The sequence below is a fragment of the Erigeron canadensis genome, chromosome 5 (assembly GCF_010389155.1).
Source record: "Erigeron canadensis isolate Cc75 chromosome 5, C_canadensis_v1, whole genome shotgun sequence".
Lineage (NCBI taxonomy): Eukaryota > Viridiplantae > Streptophyta > Magnoliopsida > Asterales > Asteraceae > Erigeron > Erigeron canadensis.
Window position 1 is genome coordinate 3751294 of NC_057765.1, and position 26577 is coordinate 3777870.

A 26577-nucleotide genomic window follows, 5' to 3' on the forward strand; every position below is an offset into this window, starting at 1 on the left:
CTACTGTAATGTGTATATATAATTATGTAATAGTTCACTTGTAATGAGATAAGATAATCTTAAAAATATTACAAACTTAAAAAATAATAATATGCAATTAAAATAAGTGATCTTTTGTAAACAAATTAGAAACAATTTAAAATATCAAAATATAATTTGTTAAACCCAAAATTAAGAATATAAGTTGGGTCCAAAAGAAAATGAAGCAGCCCATTAAGAAAATGAAAACGGGTCCAAAGAAATAAAATGACCCGTTACTATTCTTTGCACGTATTTCCGTACCTTTGTTTTTAATATATATAATAATTCCATTTTATCTCTAAATAAATATAAAAACTTCATATTATATCATAAAAATTAAAACTATTTAATCTTAGAACCGTTGCCGTAAAAACTTCATTCTATATTTACGTTTTATATATTAATAGATAGTTTTAACCTTTTAAATAATTAAAAGTATATAAAGAAAGTTTAATTTTTTTCTAGAAATTGGACTATTATAGATACTTTTAGTTCTCAGGATATATTATTAGAAAATGATAAATTCTTTTAATTCATTTTCCTAAAAATCCTCGTAACAATATGATTATAACATTTGGTAAAATCAAAGGATTTGATTGAAAAAAAGGAGGAACAAGTAGATCATACTAGTCATGACTTAAGATTTTTAGAAAGGTTATTAGGCTATTTACTAGAAGAACGTATCATTTCCCGGAATCCTGGATATATTAGTCAGCTATTTTAATATTTTAGGAGCTTTTAATTTAAAATAAAAAGCTAAAGCTACTGAAAAGCTATCGAAAAGCTTGTGCCAAACATAGTCATCATCGGTAGTAACTTATCAGCTCATAAGCAATATTTTATTAAACAAACGAGTCATATGCCTGCGATGCGGCGGAATGGTAGTGGCGGCGGCAACGGGTGATGGTGGCGGCGACGGGTGGTGGCGCCGATGGTGTGGTATTAATGTAAAAGTCATTGATGTGAAAGATGGTAGTCTAGTTATCTTAAGGATTGCGGAACGTATGTTTAAATAATACTGTAATTCATTATGGATATTGTTGTATATTAGGCAGAGATGTTTAGATTATTTAATCATGAGGAGGGGTAGATGTTTTTTGTGAGAAATATGAAGTCAAATGTTATAAAAGATAGTATAGATATAGAGGAAAAAGTTATAGATATAGATTATTTATCAGCAACTTACTTCAAATATTTTTGGTTGATTACCCTTAATCCACGCTTTTTTGGTCCAAAATGTCATTCGGTGTATGTATCTTGAAACTTATTTGAGTTATTTCCAAGTTTATGACTATATCCCCTTTAATTCCGCAAAATTACTAACGACATATAAACAACTTGTTAGTCATATAAAATAAGCGCGGTGCTATTATGTGACTTCTCATTTCTTTTGTAGATATTAAACTACGAAACCAAATTATTTACAATTAAAGGTTCTTATGGGAGAGTACTGAGTACACATTATTAAAACATTCATTCATTATATATAAATCCATAAACTTTCAAGTTTATTCACAAATCTTTTAAAAAACTAACCAATTAACCAATACACAGATGAAACTAATCCATAAAAAACCCATCCCAACACAAACAAAAGAATGTAGAAACATAACTTATAGTATATAATAAGCCAAGTTCAGATCTTGGCCTAATAATCAAAGAAAGGGTTGTTCTTAAACAACCTATCTGTACTGATTCTGTTCTTGGAAACCCGGACATTTCGGTCATCTTTCTGGGCTCCAAAACCTGTTGAAACTGGACCATTATCCACAAAAAGATTTGGGTGACAGTTTTCATCATCTTCATCAAAAGTTGTCCATTTTACTTCTGAAATTTTTGCTTCCTTCTTTACTTGTTCCTTCTTCAAGGCAGAATTTGACATGTTTTTGATGTCATTAACATGAGCCTTATACTCTTTTCTCACAACTTCTAGCACAGTTTCTCCATATTGATCACACCATTTCCTGAATTTCCCATCAGAATTAGTAAAATATACGCGACTAGTTGCAATGGTTATTAAGAAGGTTTAAGACAACTTCTTACCTTGGAAAGAACTTTTTCAGGTCAGCTTTGTCGATGGGAAGTCTAGTTGAAATCACTTGAATCTGATCATCCCTGAAACATTTGTCAATTCGGGATATATATTAGCTCTAACGACCCACTTAACGATTCTATTGTGCAGCTTAATTTGAGAGCATTTAACACTAAATCATGTTCAACATACTGATCATATATAGAGAAATTCAAAGTTTTTACAAGTGATACGGGTCAACACACCCAATTTTTTTCGACCCTTGGAATAAAGTTTTGCCTTTTTTGACAACTACACCCATTGTGTCCACCTTCACGATTCACATCATCACATGTTTTAGAACAATTATCACTAAATCATGTGGTTCATAAGGTTACAATAATATTGTAGTTACGTGTTCGTTCTAATCATATTTGACATACTGATGTAATAAAGAAATTGAAAGTCTTTGGAACCCCCACCCTCACTTCTTTTGACCCTTGTCCCTTAGATTAAAATTTGGCCTTTTTTTTATGTCACAAACAGATATTGAAATGTACCCAGCCCACCCATTTTGTCACCTCTGTGATTCACATCATGACATGTTTTAGAACATTTAACACTAAATCATGTTGTTCACAAAGTTACAATATTATTGTAGTTAGGTATTCATTCTAATCATATTTGACATACTGATCATATAATAAAGAAATTGCAAGTTTTGTACACTACAAGTGATTAGGGTCAATCCACCCCCACTTTTTTTTACCCTTGAAATAACATTTTGCATTTTTTGACACAACAGTTTTTGAAATATACCCAACCCACCCCTTTTGTCACCTCTACGTATCACATTATCACATGTTTCAAGAAATTGCATCAGAATTGAGAATTTGAGATGGCTTACGATAATTGAAGTTCTGCTTTGGTTTTCATTAGCTCCTCTTTTATTTTATCGGCTAAAACCTGATAAAAACACACGCATAAGCACAAGAGAACTCACAATGTGTATATGTGTATCAAATAAAACCAAACTATTCAAACTAATTCACCTTATCAACAAAGTAATCAGACGACGAACCATCCGTGTGTAGTTTTCTCTTAATTTTAGAATCTTGCCCTTCACTAAGGCCTAAAGAATTTTCATTAACTGAATCATTTAATGACAACGGAATGGTATCTTTCTCAGAATCTTCACTCTTTTTCCATTTCATAAAACCTGTAAACGCCTTTCTTTTAGACTTCTTTGTTGATGATTCCTCATTCACAACACTCTCTGACATAAGAATTGCCGGTTTCTCGTTTTCTTTTTCTTTCAACTCACAGTTCCAAAAGGGGTTCTCTTGAGACATTCCAAGATTCTTGGAACCTGTATCAGAAACACTCTTTTCTTTCCCATTTTTGTTTGATGATGACGATAAACCGATAAAAGATGCAGCTCCTTTGACTTGTTTTACGGCTGAAGTATGCTGCTTTGACTTGGTTTTAGAGCCCGAATCTTTTAAATCGATTACTGACCATTCATCATTTGGGTCCTTTTGTCGTGGTCCAGCAATGACCACATCTTTTGGATCAATTTTAGCTCCTTGAGCTGATAATCTTTGCAACAGTGGATTCTTTGATGTATGATATTCCTCTTCTGATATGCAGTTTGCATACAATAATTCCTGCAACAAAAAATTAAAAAGATAAAAACTTTATTTAGAGTTTTAGACCCACAAAAACCCAAATCTCATTTTGTTCAAGTTTTAATTACCCACCAAAAAAAGAAAAAAAAAAGGTTCAATTATAATTACTTATATATAAATATTAATTAATCTTTCCATCCAAAGTAGATTCCAATTTTACAAAATCAATCTAAGTATAATGATTCGGACAATTATTTTGGGACGAAAGCAGTACTTGTTACTTATGGCTTCCAGAATTTTTCTGTAATTATCAATTTTATCATTGTGTAACTAGAAATATATATTATCTAAAAAAACTAGCAATTTAAGTTTATTAAGTGTGTTAACTGTTAAGCATCACTTCAATCACTTAATAAAAAAAGGAAAAAGTTCACCAAAAGCTTAAAGATGCAAACTTTTTTTAAAACCCAGAAAAACCCAAATCAGAATTTGTTCAAATTAATATACTATTTCAATCACCTACTAAAAATGGAAACAAATTCACCAAAAGCTTAAAGATGCAAACTTTTTTTAAAACCCAGAAAAACCCAAATCAGAATTTGTTCAAATATATATACTATTTGAAAAATCACCAAAACATATGCAAAAAAGTTCAAGTCTAACCTGTAAGAAGATCAATTTATCTCTTAAAATGACAGGCTGTTCATGATCGAAAGGCGAAGAAATAAGAGTATCAAGAAGATGTGTCCGAAAAGCAGAAACTTCAGATTCAGCCAAGATCCCTTCTTTAAACAAGCCCATTAAATTCAAGATCTGATGAAAAGATTCTTGTTGCCATTTTAAGTTATCAGATTGTTGCTTCCACAATCTTTGTTCGGCCGCTGCAATCGCGGGTAATCTTCGTTTCTTGAACGGAAATGGGAGGATGTTCTTGCATACTGATGTTATCGAATCTTGTAGTGATGAGTAGTATGTTGGTTTGTATGTGTACACCATTTTTATTTTTCTGTTTCTTTTTCTTGTAATTAATGTTTTTTTGTTTGTAAAGATTTTGTGTGTGATTGAAGATTGTTGTTTGGAATCTGAATCTGATATGTATTCTATGAAAGAATGATGAATTTTGTTTTCTATTTTGAGTGTTTCCTAAACGGTCACTAGGAGAACTAGCCGTTGAGTCTTTTTAAAACGGTAATGTGGGAATAACAAAACGACGTCGTGCGTCTTATTTTTCTAGAATTTGGTTAAGTTTATATTTATTGGGCTCTTGCTATTGTATTTCATTTGGGCCTTATGGGTTAGAATTAAATTATACAGTAAGATTTTGCAAATTAGTGAAATTACTGCATTAGAATGTTTATTAAACTTTAGAAGTTTTTATGCTATATAAATGGTTAATAAGATTAAATAATTAAGTAAATGTATATCTTTCTTCATGTCACTTTTAGCTATTAGCCTTTTTTCTATGCTAAGTAAATATGTAAAAAGATACATTAAAATCATATTATCAACTTTTATCGTCAAAACCAGTCACCAGATGTAACTTAATATTAGAGAAATTCAGCCAAAAGTATCAGTTTGGAAAAGTTCATGCCTTATTAGGTCAATCTCATAAGACCTTGTCTATAATAAAATCTACTCTTCAAATTTGCCAAATGTTAGAAAGAAAAAATAAGATAAACCAAAACAAGAAAAAGAAGAGAAACATGCAAAAACAAAATATAATATTATCTTCAGAAAACGCCTATTTTGTAGTTTAAAAAATGCCGAAATATCAATTTAAGCCATCATTCATATGGTTTGTCTTTTGTCTCTGCGAAGACCAAAATTCAATTTTTATAGATTATACTCGTATATTAGAGTAGTTTAGGAACAGGACAAAAAATAGTATAACATTTTCCGTTAAAAATAAAAATATGTTTTGGATGTTTAATGGGAACACATTTGCCACAAAAGTGTCACTTGTAATCGTTATTTCTTATGTAAACTACAAAAATATAATAATCCTTCTTGGAAGAGTGTTTTGCCGTCTCTAGGTGGTCTTGTAGTTAGTTGTTGCCCACTAACATATTCTTCAATTTTGTTCATTGATTCTTTTTGCCGTCTTAAGAAACAGGCACTCATATATACCTTATAAAACACAAAAGACATAAAACCACTAAAACATCTTTTAAGATGTTGAAACTACAAAATTTTGATGTAAGCAACACCAGTACTACACCTCCATCAACTATCATGGAGCATGAACAAGAAGGCAATGACATTTCATATGACTATGACAAGTATGATGATGAAGAGACCATTTCTGGTCACGGCTGTGGCTGTTTCCGTGTATTCTCTTACTTTAGTACTCGCCCGTATGATGGAGAATCAACAGCGTTTATCTACCACAGATCTGGAGACGTTTTGGACAATGAAAGTTGGTTAATGAGTCGACTTAAGGCAATAAAGGAGTTTTCGGAAGTGGTGGCAGGCCCTAAGTGGAAGAACTTTATAAGAAAGTTTAGCAAGAAACAACCCAGGAGAGGGAATTCGCCGTTTCAATATGATCCAGAGAGCTACGCCCTCAATTTTAACGACGTTAGTGGTGATGCTGGAGATGATGAATCGTTGCCTCGTAGTTTCTCCGTGAGATATGCTCCTCATTCGCGATCAATGGCGAGTTAAGTGGTGCTTGTGATTATCTACTAAAAGTCTAAAACTTCTCAAATGTGGAACAATTGCCCCAATTGGCTTCTTTAACTAATTGAGTTTTGAATATAATCAAATTCATTTATTCAAGGTTAATTATATATTCTTTTAATTGTAAACCTCAATAACAAAGTACAACCCAGTCTTCCCAAGAAATGTTTTTTTCACAATCCAAATGCATATAAGCATGGAAACAAAGCAATTTAAAACCATATTTCAAAACCACATTAGGGATATTTCACTCCAGAAACGAATGTTGTGGCACATTCGCGAAACAACGGCATCCAAAGAGAACAAATGAGGAGTATTGCTATTTGAACTGGCTTTCTCGGAATCGATAAACTTTCATAAAACGAAAATGCAACTGTTATAAGTGGTCTGTAAATTTACATCATATTAGGTATATATCATTTACAATGACCTTACCCAATTTCAGGTTAAATTCCATCAACAAAAACATGGCATGGACATGATCATCTAGTAATATAATCAACTTATTAAGGTAATGATGGTGAAAGGGTAGGTTTTGTTACTTTAACTTCTCCACAGTTGCTGATATACAGGGTTTTTTGGGGTCTATCCCATATCGCACGGGCATTTTTAGCTCTTCCATCTCCAAAAAACTCCGCCAAGTCATTATATTGTCGGATTCTTTCCCCTGGTTTGAATGTCGGAATTGAAGAAATGCTTGCCACAACATCCATACCTTTTAAGACACAGTAAGAAAACATCAAGATTAAAGTTGCATCCCAAATGTTATGCATATGCACAAGGCAACACACCAGTTAATTAGCTCATTTTTTCACATCTATAATCACGGGTATAATTTTTACTCAACTTTTGGTTTTTACTAAGAATGAAAAATATCAAATTTACAAATTACTAAAAAGAAAAGTTAAAGACTAACAAATCATATTGTGTCACAAATAAGACTCTAATATAACTAATGTCATCTTACATTAGAGAAAAAAATTACGTATTAAAGCACTTGAATACTCTTAACTATTTAGCGTGTTTTCGGCAGAGAATTCTGGCCTAATCCATGAATATTAATCAGGAAAAGTAGATCTCGAAGCTTTCGATTAACTGGCCTACTTTAAATTTAGGAGTTTTTATACAGGATGATCTACATGCTATATAATAATGCTGACACAAAAGAGATAAAAAGGACACCATCAGCAAAAGTAATACTGGTATACCCATAGTCCATACATGAAAAAACTATTATATAACCTTAAAAAGGTTAATCAATTACAGGTAATGACTCGCAAATACGTATGCAAAACTAAACAAATGGCACCCAACGCCTTGTTAGTACTTTATGTGTTTATCTTTCCGCATTGTTGGGTACTGGGGTTGATAAGACAGAAACTTTCTCCTCAAGCATAGGATTAGTATGGTAGAACACCAATTCACCATGTTGGCAGTATATATCATCACGTTGCTATAGTTATGACATAAAACACAAAATCGAGCGCTTTCATGCTATTATCATACATATGCTCGATCCTTTCGACCAATAAAATGTCAGTAAAATTGCTATGCCTAAGCTATAAAATTAAACTCAAGTCCTTTGAGGACTCTTAGCATACTTATGTTGACTTCAGCAGAGAAACATTATGCGTTCTCATTGTCATTATCTAAACTTCAACAAATTATACTGTATGACCTTTCTATCTTCTCGATTATAAACCTTAAAAATATATATGCTCTCAGTCTTTACAAAATTATTAATGTTAAAATGAAATTACCTTCAAGAACAGAGCCAAAGACGATATTCCTCCCATCAAGATCAGGACACGGACCAGGACCAGTAGTGATCATAAACTCCACATTTGAATAATTGGGATCAAGTTTAATGTCATCGTCATCATCATTCTCTGAAAGACACAACGACAAAATACCACCTTTGGTGTGCCTTAATTGAAACGCCTTTGGATCAATAGTCTCTGTATTCTTAATCAAATTCACAGGCGGCTTCACTTCACCTTTATCTCTGCGTCCCTGTTTTCCTGCCATAAAATAGTTACCCGGAAATAATTTCTGAATCAACGTCCCTTTATAGTATCCAGAAACACCTGCACATGTAGGGGGAAGATTTTTTAGTCAATGGTCAACAACATACTACATATGGGTTAATGTATTATTAAATCCTGGTTAGTCAATGTAATGGGTAAAGTCCAATACTAGTCTGTAATTTTGCATATAAGTCTATATATATGCAATCATATATCAACAATAATCCAAAAACATCACAACCACCTAGCCATAAGATATCACCAAGTATACCAATCAAATTAGCAACACAGAAAATCTGTTGGTAACCTATTCGAACCTAAGTAGAGTATCTTAGATTAACTATTAAAAAAATATAGAATTATACCTTAGAAGGAATATCAGAATATGTATGAATAGAGTAGCGTTATATGTCATTTACTCATTGTTCAACATAAAAATAATATGGACATATGAATTAATGTCTCCTAGTAGCGATAACTGAAATTACCATAGATATACAGTATAAGTTATCAAGCATGATACAAACAATAGCAGAACGTGTGAAGTCCCATACATTTCAAAAAATTTGCCATAATAAAAATTACTAATCGACTTGGCATTTAGCAACGCATAGAAATATGTTTGTAACCTTATAACTAAGGGTTAATTGCCTAAAACTTCTATATACTTTTTGATTTGTTCCTTCCCGACCACTGAACTTCTTTAATCCTTCGAGGCAATCGAACCTTTCAAATGTCTCTAGTGAGACATTATAATGTGTCCATATTAGACCATTCTTTTAGTTACCAAAAGAATTTGTTTTGGTAACAAAATGGCCTAATATGAGTAAAAATTAGAAACAGTAATGGGTAATTGGGTACGAGTATCAATAAAAAAAAAAAATGTTAAAAATTGTGCAATTAATAATTACCTGTACACATGGCTTTAAAGTTAGAAACAGTAATGGGTACGAGGTTTCCGTACAACCCAAGAACAACACGTCCAACAGGTTCAGAGTCAGGGCAGAGAGCCAGGTCCGAACCTAAGGTTCGGGTTTGAAAGTAGCTAGGACAGATACTAAAGTCCATAAAAACTCTGTCGGTAATAGTAGTATCTGGTTGTGATGGTGGTGGTGGTGAGGCAATGGAGAGAGAAGGGAGGGAAAGAGTGGTGGTTGTTGAGAGGATTAGTAAGGAGCGGCGGGGGAGGAGTTTGGTGGGAGGGAGATGATGGTGGGGTGGGGGTAGGGTGGCGGTGGCGGTGGTGGTTGTTGAGTATGATGACATGGTGGTAGCATGACGGAAATGAAATGAGGGAGGGTGATGATGATGGATGTAGGTGGGAGTTAGTTTTGTGTGTTCCTGGATAATACACGAAAGCAATGGGTGAGTGTAGGTCCACTTGTTTAATGAAAATGAAAAAAATAAATAAATTGAGTTTTAAGCCAATTGGTGGTTTACGAAAAGATTAAGATGTGGCAGATTTTAACTCTACTTAAGTATAAACGCTGTTTCTATTTATATGGTAGAAAATTTCTTTTAACCTTTGCATGTAACTCATAATCTTTGTCCCCAGAGGCCAAAATGTCTACCACTGAAGAGAAATATAATTTTTCAAACTTTTATCTTGTGTATGTTTTATTCGTTATTGTTAGGTCCTTTTTAACTCTCCCATTCACACGGAAGAGGTTGATAGCGAGCTCATCCAAGGTACTAATATTTTATTATTATGTTAATATTTTGTGAAGTTGTGAATGTCAATGTAAATTTGTTTAAATTCATGTCCCATATTGTTAGAGAAAAAATTATTTATTTAGATAGAAGTTATAATTACTAGGTGAAAACTAAAAATAAGAAAAAGGAAAATATTATTATGTAGGTTGGAGGGATACCCGCACAATGCGACAACTTGAATATGTTATGAAAGAACCCACTATTAATCTTGTTCTTAAAATATTTATACAGTATTAGTATATGTCGTGAAAGAATTCGTTGTTAATCTCATTGTTAAAATATATAATTAAGTACCTGTCTTGTAAGATGTATTTGTAATTTTCATAATAAAATTAAAAAATATTTAAGTTAATATAGTTTAATGATTTAATTATAAGGGATAACTGCAGAAAATAGAAAGCACCTTTCGACCAATTCACGAAAATAGCAGTAACCTTTAAAAGTTTTAATTTTTAGAAGTGAACTTTCATTTATTCCCGAAAATAGTAACATTTGACACGTGTACACAATGACATGGACATTTTTGATGACGTGGCATCTTTTTATGACGTGGCATACTTTATAACTACAGAAAATAAAAAGGATCTTTCGACCAATTTACGATGGATTTTACCTTCTAGCAATAAACTCTCATTTATTGTTGGATTACTTCAACACCGACGGAGGCGGTATTGGAGGTGGTTTCTTCTTGATTTCTTCAATTAATTTAGAAACCGTCGACGGTCTGTTCAAGTTCGAGTTAACCTCTGGACCTCCGCTATCTGGATATATGTCATATGCCGATGAACTATTCTTAAACGGTTCGAATCCGGCCTATGAAACTCTCGTCTCACCTTGAACATCCTCAGGCCGAATCTCCCTCCGGCTAAAACGACGACGTTTTAGCATCTAATTTTTGAGATTTTTAATCTCGAGATAGACGAAAAATAGCTAGATCTATATCTCCTTTAAGATCTTCATACACAACTTTTTAGCTTTTCAATGCTTGAAATAGGAAGAGACTCAACGGAAATTAATAAAATCAAGCTGAAATTAGCTTCAGAAGAAAATGACGAAAAGAAATAACTTGCCAAAATCGAGACTGAAATGGAGCCATGTCATTTTTTCGGGGGAAATCACACGACTGATATAAATTACATAATAAATAAATAAAAAGCAATGCCATGTCATTAGAAAATGCTACGTCATCAAAAAATGTCCATGTCATCATATACACGTGTCAAATGTTACTATTTTCGGGAATAAATGAAAGTTCATTTCTAAAAAGTAAAGCTTTTAAAGGTCACTGCTATTTTCATGAATTGGTCGAAAGGTGCTTTCTATTTTTTACAATTATCCCTAATTATAAAATAGAAAGTTTGATTAGTTATAGTATATGGGAATAACTTAGATAATGTTAACATTATCTTTGTTATATGATGTTACTCTCACAAACCATAAAATTAATGGGAAGCTTTTTGACATGTGTAAAAATTGATGTTAATGAGTATGCGAGAGCAACATCATCTAATAAAGATGATGTTAACATCATATATCATTTTCCCATAGTATATATGTATCATTCAATTTGTTTTAACTTTAAAAGGTATGGGGTGAAAAATATTTATTCGTTTTGAAAGGTACGGAACAAATATCATAATGAAACATCTAAATTATGTTGTTTTAACCAGATTCACGCTAAAGAGCTTCCTCACCCAATATCTAATAAAGAAAAAACTCCTAACAGTCCGATCAAAAGCACCACAACATATTAAAAAAAAAACTTACGTTCTAAAACTTAAACTTAGAGTTTCCCCAAATTCAAACCCTCCAAACTTGCATACCATTATTTTACGAGTTCGACATACTATTTTTAGTATTATAATATCGTCATTTAATGTTTCTCCACCAACAATCACCAAGACACACATGTATTGTCTAATGTCTACTATCACCCGAATGCCATAAAATATAATACAGAGCATATATTGTTTTCGAATGGTTATTCGTCCCTCACCTTTATGATTTTGCGGAGTACAACGTACTCTTAAGTGTAATGTCTCTTTCAAGGTTGTGCATTATCTTTTACTTCGATCAATCGTATACTCGTATGGTCGTATATATATATATATACTTCAGTCGTATATATATGATTAAGTTTTTATCATTATTCTGTTTGGAAAATTTATGTTTAAAACATAAATTATTCAAGTTAATAGATATGTTAAAAAGAGTTGAAAGAGTGTTTAACTAATGTGAGTTTGTCTCACATTGGAAGAGGTATAAAAATTAAGTGTGTTTATAAGGAGGAGTATTAGAGGAATTATAATTCCTTATAAGGGGCCACACCCAAAGTGGGCAAGGGGGTGCGTCGCACCCAACGTGCCCGGAACCGGGGTCGTGGGCGATGTGGCGTTTTAGTGGCGCACTTTGCACTTAGTTCGATTATGGCTTCTATGGCTGGAACAACACTTGCTTTAGTTCAACAAGTGACACCTATTCAAGTGTTACCCACTTAAAAATCTATATATATGTTTTGTTTTTATCAGAATAACAACAAAACACTAACACTCATCCTGGATCATCAACAAAATTCTTAATCTTTCTCTAATCTCTTGCTGTTCTTGAAGATAAATTCTCGGTTGTGGTTTACTCCGGCAGTACAATCTGTTTTGGCTGTTGTACCTTGGGAAACTGACAGGTTCACTTAGGTGGCCCGAAATCAGTTTTAAGGGACTTTGGTTTAACCATATCCTCAACCCGTTTTGCCTTCTTCTTTTCTGTTTTATGTTTATGTTTCTTTTACTTTCTTGTATTGATTAATTAATTAGAGATGAGGATTCCCTCAAGTTAGAATACTAACTTGAGTCAAGTTAGAAAAATCATGACCCTTAGATTAAAATCAAGGGCCAAGATTCAATGATCATCATTAAATCTTGACCTTTGATTTTAATCCAAAGGCTATGATTCGTCTAACTTGATCCATCAACTTGAGGGAATCTCCTTCCATTAATTAGTAGTTAAATTTCATTGTAATCTTGTTGTATTTCGAGTTTGATTATCAATAACATGTTCTTGAATGGTGTTCCTACATATTCTTATATTGTTGATATTTAACTCAACCAATTAGACATTATAACTTATTTGTACAAATACAATCGTTCATAACTTTGAAATCAGCCATTTTAATTAGTAAAACTTTTACATATTCAAGAAAATTTTGCTCTTTTATCAACCGACATGTATCTATGGGGAATGAATCGAATCATGTTTGTCATATATATGCGTACTCGTGGGCCGTGACCCCTTTTTTGTCTTAAGGTGCACTCGAATGGACTCGCTTTTGATTCTCGATCTTTTAGATTTGACTAGGCTTTTTTACTAGTATTTTATTTTGTATTCTCAGATTTATGTCCGCACAATGCGGCGGCAGTGGGGACGGTGATGATGGGGGCGAAGATGGTAGTGAATGTAAAAATAATTGATGTTAAATGTGGTATTGTAGTTATTTTAAATATTAGGGGATCTATATGACTATCCTGTAAATTATTTCGTTAAGGTATTATAGGTATATTAGATAAAGATGTTTAAATTAGTAAATAACAGAGAAACGTATTTTTGATTTTTCAAAGGTAAAAAGTTTAGGGAACAAAAAAGGTGATCATGATTTGTTTTATTAGATAGTATAGATAATTATAATATAAATAGTATAGATAATTATAATATAAATATATGTCTAATTAGTGCTCAATACATGTGTATTAAATTTATATTCGATCGGAGTTGTCATAGACATTCCATTTACTAGTAATTAGTAGAGTTAATTATTTTAACAATAACCGGATAATTTTAGATATAATAACAATAATTATTACAATTGACCAAATCAACATTACAAATCGAATTGACGCTCACCTTTTTTTATTTTCATAAGTAACTAGACAAAAACTTATCACACTTATCTACTAATTAACCCAATGATTACGTACACTTGAGTAATCAACAGCTAATGATTCGTTCAATATCCATATCCAACAACAGATTTGCTGTAATAACCATTATTGGTTAGGATAGTACTCGTGGATCCACATTCACTCTCGATAAGAGACACCATTGACTTGTCAAGCTTAATTGACCATGGGTAGTGATTTGGTTGACCACCCGATCCAACATGAGAAGATGAACGTTGCATCCTTATGGCTCGTGGCATGTTCCTTCCTTCGATTGAAGGTCTTCGTTTGATACTACTTGTAGACCGCCTCTCAGGGGCCCAAGTCTGATCCACAGGGCGTTGCTTAGGAGCGCTGTGAGATCTGACTTTTGCCCTTGAGGACTGGGTGTTGGCCATGTAACTTGGATACACCTCAAATTCTTGAGGTGTTTCAGTATAATCAGCTACAGACTGTGGTCTGGAATTACTAGGTTTCGAGTAGTATAACGCTACATTTTGGGTATAATCGTCAAAATGCTCCATTTCTGAAGCTTTTGGCGAAACAAAATGAGATGGCCTTGTATGACCAATATCCATTTCCACAATTTTGATGTTTTCTTCCAAATATTCTTGATTATTTACACCATGATGAATTGTATGATCATGTGTTCTTCTTCGGTGAGCACGTGCTCTAGCTTGAGCCGTCACTAGAGCATGCATGCACCGAAGAGTCTCAGCAGCTTGCTTTCGCACCAAGTGACCCCTAACTAATGCTTGCAACTTCACTAGCCCTTTTAAAGCGGATAGCGCTTTTCTAGCTAAGTAAGAACGAAAAACCGCTTGTATCAATGTGGCAGCCACATTCTCTTCAACATTGATAGTAGAGGTGTTAGGCATCATTGTGGCAGCTGCCACTTCTTGCGGTGCCAAAATTGCACTAGCATTATGGTTGTTCCATACAAAATTCTCGGGTTGCAAAGAAGGTGGTGGAGTGGATGTGACGTCATTCGAGCTACGAGGGGTCGTGGCCGTTGCGGTGGTGGATGATCGCCGGAAACTCCATCTACGCTTCTCTTTAGGAGTTGTGGGTTGGGTGGTAATGGGTGATGGTGTGTTTTCTTTGGTATGGATTGGTGAATGATTATTATTGGTCTTGTCTTTCTTTCCGGTCAACAAAGTTTTGAACCATTTGCTTGTCTTTCCCATTTCTAGCTAGAGTGTCATTGGATCACACAATGACAATAATTTGTAGATCTGGATCTATTTATATATCTATTGATTGATATCTCTTATATATTTCTTGTTCTCAAAATCATTAGTGTAGATATCTATTCCGTTATATATTTGTAGATCCCAAGGGAATACTTATATGATTTTCTTCAACTACTTTATTCGTCTATTGTTTATGTTATATTTTAAAATTTCTTTAAGTAATTAGAACTTTAAAAGATTTATATTCTAAAATCTACCTTCATTTTGTTTATTTCATGTAAGGCAGGATATATAAGTTAATTATTTACCTTTGTAATTCTGGTAAATTATCATATACTACAATGTTGATACGAAAAGAATGATGATGTTAATTTGACGAATCGAATTGGTCTCTTTTTTTCTACCAAACTTAAATAATCTAAATATCACTCGGTAGCTTAGATATATTTTGTATTATTAATACACATGGTATCCTAGCTACATACTTTTCAATATATAGCAAAATGTTAATACTATATGACATATAGATCCGACTTAAAAAGAAGGTCTAGCTAGTATATCATCATTAATAAAAAGGTAAAAATTAATGAAGATATGTACATGCGGTGTGTGTTGAATTCTTAATAAATGATGTACAATGTACGTTGTCATACATATACATGCCTGCCAGCCTGAAGATGCATGGAGGTAGCTTGAGTAGACAAACAAGGCCATGTTCGATCTAGTGGCGAATTCATCCAAATTATAAAATGTAAATGAATAATATTTATTACTCCATATCTTTGCACAGACAAATTAGATTGATATATCAATATTGTAACGTAACTAGCTAGTTCATGATGTTTCAGTAGGCATATGCCCATCCAAGAAATTACAACATACGTAGACGACAAAATAAAATTAGGCTTAAAAACATGAACACAAATTATATCATACGATACTAGTCTTTTCGAAATTGGGACATTTAGATTGTACATTTAAATTTGAGACGGAAATATATCAGTCCCTTTCAGTTTTAGCAATTTATAATCATGCATGTAATCATCTAACGAGTTCTAAACCTAGTAATGTATATCTTTTGTGCAAAACATATAAAAATCCAAAGTAATAATTTATAAACTTATATACTCCGTAACTATTTTCTCTTTAATAATTTACTTTGATGCTAAATTAATTATTCATACGGATTTTGTTAAATTAATTGTGCCCACGGTACATCTTTAAATGTATTTGTTGATGACTCGAACTTTCCAAAGAGATGATGATATGTATTAATGACAAAAGGATCTGCATGATGCGATGACGATAGTGATAACTGCTGCAGTGTGCTGATGGTGACAATGAGTGATGGTGGAATATGTAAAGATAAATATTAATATAAAATGGATCAACGTAATTATATTTCAGTAAATTGAGGGATGAAAGTTGTAAATTAAGTCATTAAGGGTATATTTCGTATATTATGTTTATTAGTTGTTAGGTGTTTTGATTGTATTAAGATACTAGACGTATGTTCGTACAATGCGACGACGATGGTGGTGGTGGAGGTGGTAACAACAGATGGTGACAACGATGTGAGGTAGCCATGTAGTGAATGTAAAACTAATTTATGATAAAGAACGTAGTGTAGTTATTTTAAAGGTTCATTAAAGGGTATTATAAATATATTAAATGAAAATTTTAAAATTAGTTAGTAAAGAAAAATGGTATTTTAAGTACATCAAATTGGTCTTTTGAGATTTTGAAGAGCATCCAGTTTCTCTGTTTATATGGTATTATTATGGATCATAGATAAATAGTTATTCAAATGTTTCTTGAGATATTGAAAGATTAGAGATGTACATTATTGAAGAATTTTGGAGCTCTCACTAATATTACGTACTTAATAGATTTTACTAGTGCGTATTTGTCGTGATTAAAAAGATCAAACTACGAATCGTAAAAATATGAGAAATTGAAATAAATTACCGTTTAGCTTATGTCAGGTATTCAATTGCCTCTATTTGAGCATTTCTAATATTGAAAACCAAGTTAAAACAAATGTTTAATTTAGAAAGAAGACAATTAATGTCATATAAAGTAATATCCATAGCTAGTCATGGTCTCATAGTTGGGTAATTTGTCATTGATTTTTGTAAGATATCTTTAAGAAGAAAATTAGGCGTCCTCCAAGATAATTTAGTTCGAGAAAAGAATATATCTCTTACTGTGTGTTCTTAATATTCTCTGACCATCTCTAAAATATTTCAGTGGTGAAATTTAAACTTGGTACATCTAGTCATGGACGGATTTAGTATAAGAACAATATGGATAGTTGTCCAGCCCATTTTGAGACAATGTATTATTTTTTTCATTTTAGTGGTATTTATAATTATAATTTTACCCTTAAAAAAATAAATATTAAGAATAAATATAAATTAAATCTTAAGACTAACAGTTTAAATTTATCCTCTCAAAATATTTTTATTTCTCCGCATCTAGTTAAATAACAATACTCTGTTATTAGAGGGAGAAAATTCACACAATTTAATTTCTCAACTAATTAATAAAGTTTTTAATGATCGCTTGGTGAGTTAGTTTAATAGATAAAAGTTAAAAGGCTTTAATATCTATGTGAATGGACAACACTATTGGGTTTAATATCCGAGTCGCCTAACTCATTGGGCTAGTTACTATAATGGGCCAGTAATATCTCTTTCTGGGCTAACACGACGTATCCGTATTTTGTTATATATTTATCATATAATATCCTCCAAGGCTCAAACTCTTGAAGTGATCATTATAAGTGCTATGTGATTTCGAATAGAATAAGTTATATGTATTATTGTTTATTGAGCGATTATTACACGTACCAACATGTGTTACAGACGCAGCTTGACTTTTCTGTTCTATAACATCTTTTCATATTCATTTCCCTTAACGTACACGGGTAGAAATATAGGACATAATTTGGATGTATGTTTGCTCACCTAGCTTGTATTGACTAAATGTAAATGTCAATATGTTAGTATCGATCTAGTAATTAGAAAATCAACTTGGACGTTGTGGTTCTAGAGTTTCTTTGGAATTATAATGGATATGATAAAGGTCTGGCACGTATCATGAGCATAGTACTTCGTATTCAGCTAGTCTTAATTAGAGAAATTTAAATATTTTTTCACAAACACAAAAAAATTTTTATAAAATTAAAATGTTCAATGGCACTATTTTCTTTTTAAATCCTAAATTTGGTTCCTCGATTAGAAACTTTGGATTATTCGTTAACTTTTTCTAAACGTTTTGTATAGTATTTTACCTTTTTTCTACATATTTTTTATTTTGAACAAATTGGACCTCTAATTCTTCTTTTGTTCAAAAGTATTTTACATATCCCTGATAGAAAATAGTTAACGTAAATTTATCTATTTTTTCGAAATTTGACATATAATTTGCTAACTTCAAATGTTCTTTTTTGTAACATTATCTTCAAAGGTTTTACAAGGAAATGTGAAAGTAGCTAGGAAGTGCTAAGAAGCATTGTTGTCGACTCGTAACTTTTGACTCAACTCGGAAACATAATTTTTTGACTCGTGACTTTAAACGTGAGTCGACTCGTAAAAGTCAGGATATTTTCATATAGTACATAATATTGTATACTTTTATATATGTGATGTTTTTCTAAACAAAATATAAGTTGATTATATTAATGAAACGCCCCAAACCATATTATCTCGAAAGGCATACAATCATTTGAAAACTCATGTTAAACAAGCTAAGACAATTTTATACTTAGAAAATTTAAGCCAATTTTCGCCAAAAATCAAAGTTCTCAAATTTGAAAAATGACAAATTGAACCTTCTTAGAATGTTAATATAAGTCTATTGTATGAGTTTCAGGTCTCGGAAAGGTCAAACGAAGCCTCGGTAAAAAGTGTAAAAAATTACAGAGGAGCACAACTCTTGTGTCCCGCAGAGGTCGTCCACAAGAGCCGTCCTCTGCACAAAGGCCGTCCTCTTCAGGTTTTGTACTTTTGACACTTTGAACAACTTTTGACCCTTTTTCTCAAAACCGAGCTTTCGACGACTGATTAGCAACTTAGTTTTGACATAAATCAACTAACACAACATTTCCAAAAGTCTCCATACCATCCATTTATACAAACCAACCGAAACTTCTTATTTCTTACATTTGACAAAAATGAATAATTATACCAAAACAATCAATGTATCATGAGCCATAGTTCAAAGGGGTCTCTACGGGTCCTATCAATGTTACCATTATACGCATTTATGGAATGCTTCAAGCTTTACAAATTCAACTTCAATCTTTATGTTATTTAGCTTTGTTTCTGCAACTGAGACAACCTATAAAAAGGGTAAACAACTAAAAAGTAAGCGATTGCTTAGTGAATAAACTTGCATACAAATATACATACGAAGGAGGGCAAAAACACAAAAGACTATCGCATGTAGCCAGTGATACCGTCATATCATCACTTGCATACTCACTTTTGCGCTAACAAAACAGACATGGATCCACATACGCTAAACAATCATCACCATGATTAACTATCGGGATTCTTAGGCCCCGGAGGTTCTTAGGCCTCATAAACACTATGCCCCATATGGGCCTACGCCGAATCAATCACCACACATGGACAAATAAACTTCAACATGATGTGGTCAACACCACACATGGACAAAAGGCTTCAACATGATGTGGTCGATTGACCCAACGTATACATAAAGGTATGCAAGAGTACTCACCTCCTCCGCGAAAACCAAAATCATAAATCAAGAAGACCGCATGAACACAAAACATGTATGTTTCAACTTAGCAACAAATCACAACGCATATAGGATCATCAATCACATACTAGGCCATCTAGCCATAATCACTAACATTTCAACACCCAACCCATCATTTACAATCTTATATTAATCTTGGGTTGATTCACATAACATGTACCTCTTATATCATTTTCAATTGGCCAAGAGTTACTTTCGTATCAAAATCGTCATTAACATATTTGACCTAGCAGACTTCAAACAAGCATAACTCAATTTCTACTTACTTTTTTAACATGATTCCAGTGGCCAAATTTTCATGACACATACACCTACCTTTTATCTTTAGTGACCAATATGTGAATTGTCCTTCAAAGGTGACTTCTGGTCATTTAAAAATCAAAACTGCTGCTGTTAAACAGCTTTGACCCTACTGCCTTCAAATGACCATAACTTGAGTTCTACACCATATATTGACCTCATTCCAGTGGCCACTTCTTCTTAACACATTTAGGTACATTTTATATTCAGTGAACAAGATATGAATTAACTTTCAAGAATGTGTTTTACCCGTTTTAATGACAGACATAGAATCAGTTTTGCTGAAAAATCAGCATTGCGCCTCTGAACTCAAAAATTCATATCTAGAGTTCTACTTCGTATTTTTAACCTATTCCAGTGGCAAAATTTACTTAACACAATAACCTACATTTTCTTTTTAGGACTCGACAAGTGAAAATTCTGTCATGAGGGTGTTTAACTCGTTTCAAACTCAGGGACAAAATTTGTCCAACATTGTTCTTACTAGTATTCATCAAAACCTTCATGCAACCCAACTAAAAACCCTAAATTTGATTAAATTACAATAACCCTAACTTGTATTATAGCAATTAACTCATTTTTATGAAAACCCCCAAATTCTAAATAAAAAGATAGTTGCATGAACCCTAATTTCTAAAGGAAAACAAGAATTAGGTTAACGAAAAAATTATTACCTTCAAGATTAGGAAATTGGAAATTAAGATGGAAATCACAATCATCATCTTCTTTCTCTCTTTTATTTTTCAGCCCATACACACACAATCCCATACTCTCAATTTCTCCCAAATTATTCAATTTGATGTTAAGATTATTATTATTTACATAGGAATTTGATTAATTGACTTGGAATTATGAAAGTTCCTAGATGAATATGAGATGTAAGGTGAAGAAATTTGGTAGAATAATGAGTAGAAGAATTTGGAAGAAAATGGGGGTGAGTCATGAAATGAGAAATGGCTGGCACTCCTCCTGAGTGCCACGCCTCTAATACATAAAAATGGTATTTTCGCCCGCTATCCGTTAATGTTCCAACTAATTTAACCACATATCTAAAAATAAAATACTAGGAAATTATTTTAATGTCAAAACTATAATAAAGGTTAATTTTCATTGGTCTAATAAAAATATAGGATGTTACAATTAATTCATTTATAAAATATTATATATTCGATAGTTTTGAGTCATAAACATACAGTTTATTTCCAAATTCGAACTAAAAGTATCAAAAATACATATATAACACACAAAATAATGTAACTATAAATATAATATCTAATATATAACCGTAGTATTTGACTACAACAATTATAAGTTTACGAGTCATATTGACACGGTCCAAGTTCACACAGTGTCTCGTAAGAGTCTGGACAAAAAACGAGTCGACTCTTACGAGTCGAGTCGATTATGCCAAGAAACCAACAAGGAGTTAGCTTAGTGGTAAGACAATCACTTGATGACCTTAAGGTCTCAGGTTTGATCCCCGCTTGACACAAAAAATAATTCCTTTAAGGTGCCAATTACCAGTGAAGCCTAGACTCACATGTGAAGTTTAAATACGCGAGTTCAATCCTTCGGGGTGCCCAGATCATATGGAAATTAAAATGGAGGTATTGTACCAGCATCATATGGCTCATACGGGGTGAGTTAATTGGTATCCAATTGTGGTAGCTGGGCTAAGGTTCCCTCCATTACCTTTTTTTAACAACTATGCTAAGAAGTAGAAACAAATTAGGACTTTCATTTAAAGTCCTTATCACGATCATTGAAATCTAAACCAAAACACCTTTGCTAATAAATTTAACCTGTTAATGATGTCGGTAACTCATTGATAATGTTTTAAACATTGGGATATTCCATCCAGATTTGAATTACATTATATATATATATAGGAAAAAGGGAATATAAGGCTGTCCGACACCTAAGCTTAGGTGTGGAACCCGTCACATACTAATATTTTATTATTTCTTGTTTAATGAATAAATGCATGGGCCCCCATGATTTTTATGGATTAAAAAAACAATATGTGAGTGTTCCACACCTAAGCTTAGATACCCGACAGCCTTATATTCCATCCCCCATATATATATATGGAAAAGGAAATATAAGGTTGTCCGGTACCTAAGCTTAGGTGTGGAACCCTTTACATACTAATATTATATTATTTAGTGTTTAGTAAATAAATGTTTGGGCCCTCATAATATTTATGGTTTAAAAAATTAGTATATGAGTATTCTACACCTAAGCTTAGATACCCGACAGCCTTATATTACTATCCCCATATATATATATATATATATATATATATATTAATAAAACAATAAGAATCCTAGCTTTATAAAGCCATCCAACTCAACTTAAAAATATTTTTAGACTTTGCCACGTAGGAATTTTCTTACGTTTCGCCTCCATATTTTTTTCGAAATTTATATACAATATAATTAAATAATAATATAAATATATTTTAAAAATATTTTTAGACTTTGCCACGTAGGAATTTGCTACATTATCGATTTACATTTGATTTATTTTTACACAAATGGTGTTGTTGATGATATCAAAATATCTTAGGGTAAATGTTCTCAAAAGAAGTGTTTAATAACTACGGTAGGTTGAGTGATTGTAATATTGACATGTCAGAAAAGTCAAAAGGTGACCAGAATTTAACCATGAACTATAACATAATCAATTTTCACATAATAAACTTATAGAATACATATTTACTAATGTATAAAATAATCTTTATAACTAGCCGTGTATCGCACAGGGTAAAATACCTAGTATATATATATATATATATGAGAGCCATCCAATGAGAACTAAATTAGAATAAGAACAAATAAGAACAATTTTGTGCCTTGGGATATTATGATCTATGGTTGAGATTAATTGAATAATATTTTAATTAAAAAAAAAGGCAAAAAGGGCATTAATGGAAAAGAATGTTTACACGTAAAAAAGAATGTAACCGCCTCCCATGTTGTTTCCTATCTATAATTTTACATTTAGTTAATTATCAATTTGGCTTTTACCTGATAGAATTCTACATTCGTTTGTATTTCATGTATATTACAAATTTGATGCATCCATCTTTTACATATATAAATATTTGGGGCATCCATGATTTATTATAAAAAATATTGTATTTATAAAATTGTTAGTCTTAAGATTTTTATGTATGATATATGATTTGGTGCATCCACCATTGTGTATGTATATGTAAAACTTTATGCATCTATTATTTATAATTATAATTTGTGCATCCATAAATTTGATGTATCCTCTATTGTTTGTGTATGTAAAACCTTATGCATCCATAATTTATAGTTTATAATTTTATGCATCCATTATTTATAATTTAAATTTGTACGCATTCATAAATTTAATCTATAAAATTAAAAAGGATGAAACAACTAATTATATATATTTTGTTATTTAAAAAATTGATGTGCTTAATTTAATTGCAATCCATTTAGAATGAGATGGAAGTTTTCTTCCGTACATACAAATTACTATCAATAATAGTGGTTACATTTTCAATAATAGAAGTTTTCTTCACTACGTTTTCCTCTTTTCTCCTTGTTTTCACCGCTTTTATTTTAAACTTGTTATCACTGGAAAGTTACCATATATATATATATATATATATATATATATTTGTAAATATGAGTTATTTATATAGGGGTAGCATTCAGCACATCTATCATCAAATGTTAAAATCAAGTTATTAAAGTGAGTTATTTTGGTGTTTTTTTGGAAGCCGTGAATATCCAAACACTCGTATTGTTTACGAGTAAAAGATAGATAAAAAAAAAAAAAAACCAATAGCTAGCCAAACTTAAAGTAATCATCATGATAAATCAATTTTTTTATTTTTCTATTTGTTTCTACTTTTCGGTTAAATAAAAGACAAAACGAGGTTAGTTCGCTACGGAAAAATGTCCACTCATGACAAAGTAATTAAATTGGTCATCATCAATAATAACAAAAAAATATTGTATTACAAAGCTATTTAATTGTTATCATAAAATTTACTCACGTTTTGGCCTCCAAAAATATACTAATTAATTAGTAATAGCTTTATTTAAATCGAGGCTACGCATAGGATGTCTATTGTGTTGATGGCTAGTATATATTGTATATTGTCTAAATTAAGATATGGCAGAAAAATATATATATATATATATGTCAAATCAATCATTTTAGTTGTGAAGTTCGTTATTAACGCATTCGAGTAATTATAATATAACAAAAGAGATCGACGATATAAAATTGTATAATAATCTAGAAACAAACTATAAGAAATCGGTTTTACCCACCATGTAAATATGTAATCGATCATATCTAAGATCACATGCAATATTATTTGAAAATTGAAAACAAAACATATCGTTTTGCATGGAATGAATTGTTATAACCCAAATTGTTGATAATCCAACATGAGTAAACGATAATACAAGATTACAAGATTGAATAATAGATACATTAAGTATTAATTCATAAAAGATAACACAAGACTTATTCACATTCACATAAATAAAGAGAATACACGAGATAATAATAGATCTATTAACCCAAAAGGGTTTGATTTATTCACAAATATTGAAGATCGAACGGAACCACTTTCATCATCACATATATAAAAATCCATAGAAAAAAAAAAGAAGAGAAACAAATAAAGAAAAATAAAACTAAGGCTTTACATTTCATTAGTTCTTAAACTTGTGGCAAAAGCGACGAATCCTTAATAGTGCTCGGCGTTGCCATAGTATTCGATAAGGAAGAACAAGAAGGCGATGAGCCAGGCGACTGTGCCATCGACTTCATAGCCAACATGGAACCTTCGCTCCAAGACCGCCTCATTGGGTACGACACCTTAACCATATGCGAACAATGACTAGCTTGACCACTATTGGATTTATGAAGAGCACAACTACAATTGCTATGATATGGTCTTTGTTGAAGTCCCATATCTTCTATTGATATACATCCCCCATATACTCCATGCAACATTGCATCTCCACTTGCCATGCATATATCTAATTGATAGATATAGATATAGATATAACCCTTTCCTTTGGTATAGTAAAATATCTAATATGTGATAAACTCTCACAACAAGAAAGTGAATAATATGAAATGGTGTGTGGAAATTACAATACCATATGGATGTGTATATATATATATTTATATTAAAGAGACTACGTGTTGACCGAGGTTACAATTAGCTTGTTTTGCACACTAGAATTTTGTCATTTTTTTGTTTGTGGACAACTACTAAGCAAAAGAAACAAAAACTTAACAAGTGAAAATAAAAAGCTAAAAAGCGGATGTTAACTCGATTAATAAAAGATTTAAAAAGGAAATGTTACCATCCCCAGGATCGAGCTGAGAAAATCGAGAAATGAATAAAACAAAGAGACTCGTCGAACTTAACAAATTTGGCAAAACAATTTCTGTTGGCGAAGCCTGCGATATCGATGCAACATAAAAATCGAACAAAGTTATGCCGCATGGGTTTTATTTGTTTGCACCAATCATTTTTAGAATAATTATTTGAATAGTATAGAAGTAGAGTAGATTTATCACTAAAAGTAACCCAAAAAAAAAGAACATAAATAATTACAAAAATCGACCTTGTGGTTGGTTAAAATTACAGGTTTCATTTTTTACTTTTCATGATTTCTGACTTTTGACCTCCGAAACACTTTTGGTCAAAAATTCTATAATGTTGGTCAAAATGTTGATGGCATTTCAAAATTAAAGATCAAAATCATATTTTATGAAATGTAGGGATGAAATTTGTAATTTCAAAAAATTACAGGGACCACTTTTGTAATTAACAAAAGTTTGTTAGAATTAGGCCTCCTTGTAGGCTTGTAGCGGTGTTTGAGGTATATTTGAATCTTCAATCATCGGCTAAAATATGAGCATAGGAGTAGCCGTATGTCCTTTATGGCGTGACCCCTGTACGGATGATTAAACTCTTACCTCAAAACTGTCCAATTTCAGATTTTCTTAGGTTTTGTAACTTTGAATGCTTTTATTTGACCATATGGTGATTGATGCTATTATAGAATTCTTACTGAAGGAATCCAATGCAACTTGGTGAAAAAAGAGTCCTCTTAATACTTTTCCTAGTCAGCGTATATATATATATATATATATATGGGTCGGGTGTTGTAAAAAAACTATTAAAGTAAAACAAATAAAACATGATCTTGACCCTTGGATCATGGTTAAATTGATGTACAAAGATTCACGAAGCAATTGATGCACAATGATTTTCAT

At 31.9% G+C, this 26577-nt stretch overlaps 5 protein-coding genes across 5 annotated transcripts; 1 reads left to right on the forward strand and 4 right to left on the reverse strand.

The window, feature by feature from the left end:
• Nucleotides 1-1482: 1482 nt before the first annotated feature.
• LOC122600797 lies at nucleotides 1483-4747 on the reverse strand. The gene is made up of 5 exons (XM_043773560.1): nucleotides 4324-4747; nucleotides 3085-3699; nucleotides 2940-2998; nucleotides 2065-2136; nucleotides 1483-1985 (listed from the first exon to the last, which is right to left on the reverse strand). Exons 1-5 carry the CDS (start codon nucleotides 4654-4656, stop codon nucleotides 1670-1672), a joined length of 1395 nt encoding a protein of 464 aa, XP_043629495.1. The 5' UTR covers nucleotides 4657-4747; the 3' UTR covers nucleotides 1483-1669.
• A 1145-nt stretch (nucleotides 4748-5892) lies between these two features.
• Nucleotides 5893-6324, forward strand: LOC122601014. The gene has a single exon (XM_043773792.1). It carries the CDS (start codon nucleotides 5893-5895, stop codon nucleotides 6322-6324), a length of 432 nt encoding a protein of 143 aa, XP_043629727.1.
• Nucleotides 6325-6672: 348 nt separating this feature from the next.
• On the reverse strand, nucleotides 6673-9647 carry LOC122599961 (peptidyl-prolyl cis-trans isomerase CYP28, chloroplastic). The gene is made up of 3 exons (XM_043772582.1): nucleotides 9278-9647; nucleotides 8100-8426; nucleotides 6673-7054 (listed from the first exon to the last, which is right to left on the reverse strand). Exons 1-3 carry the CDS (start codon nucleotides 9630-9632, stop codon nucleotides 6846-6848), a joined length of 891 nt encoding a protein of 296 aa, XP_043628517.1. The 5' UTR covers nucleotides 9633-9647; the 3' UTR covers nucleotides 6673-6845.
• A 4258-nt stretch (nucleotides 9648-13905) lies between these two features.
• LOC122602308 (protein IQ-DOMAIN 19-like) lies at nucleotides 13906-15206 on the reverse strand. The gene is made up of 2 exons (XM_043775011.1): nucleotides 14905-15206; nucleotides 13906-14853 (listed from the first exon to the last, which is right to left on the reverse strand). The coding sequence occupies exons 1-2, from the start codon at nucleotides 15193-15195 to the stop codon at nucleotides 14077-14079; spliced, it is 1068 nt and encodes a 355-aa protein (XP_043630946.1). The 5' UTR covers nucleotides 15196-15206; the 3' UTR covers nucleotides 13906-14076.
• A 9796-nt stretch (nucleotides 15207-25002) lies between these two features.
• Nucleotides 25003-25317, reverse strand: LOC122601015. The gene has a single exon (XM_043773793.1). It carries the CDS (start codon nucleotides 25315-25317, stop codon nucleotides 25003-25005), a length of 315 nt encoding a protein of 104 aa, XP_043629728.1.
• Between the last annotated feature and the right edge of the window lie 1260 nt (nucleotides 25318-26577).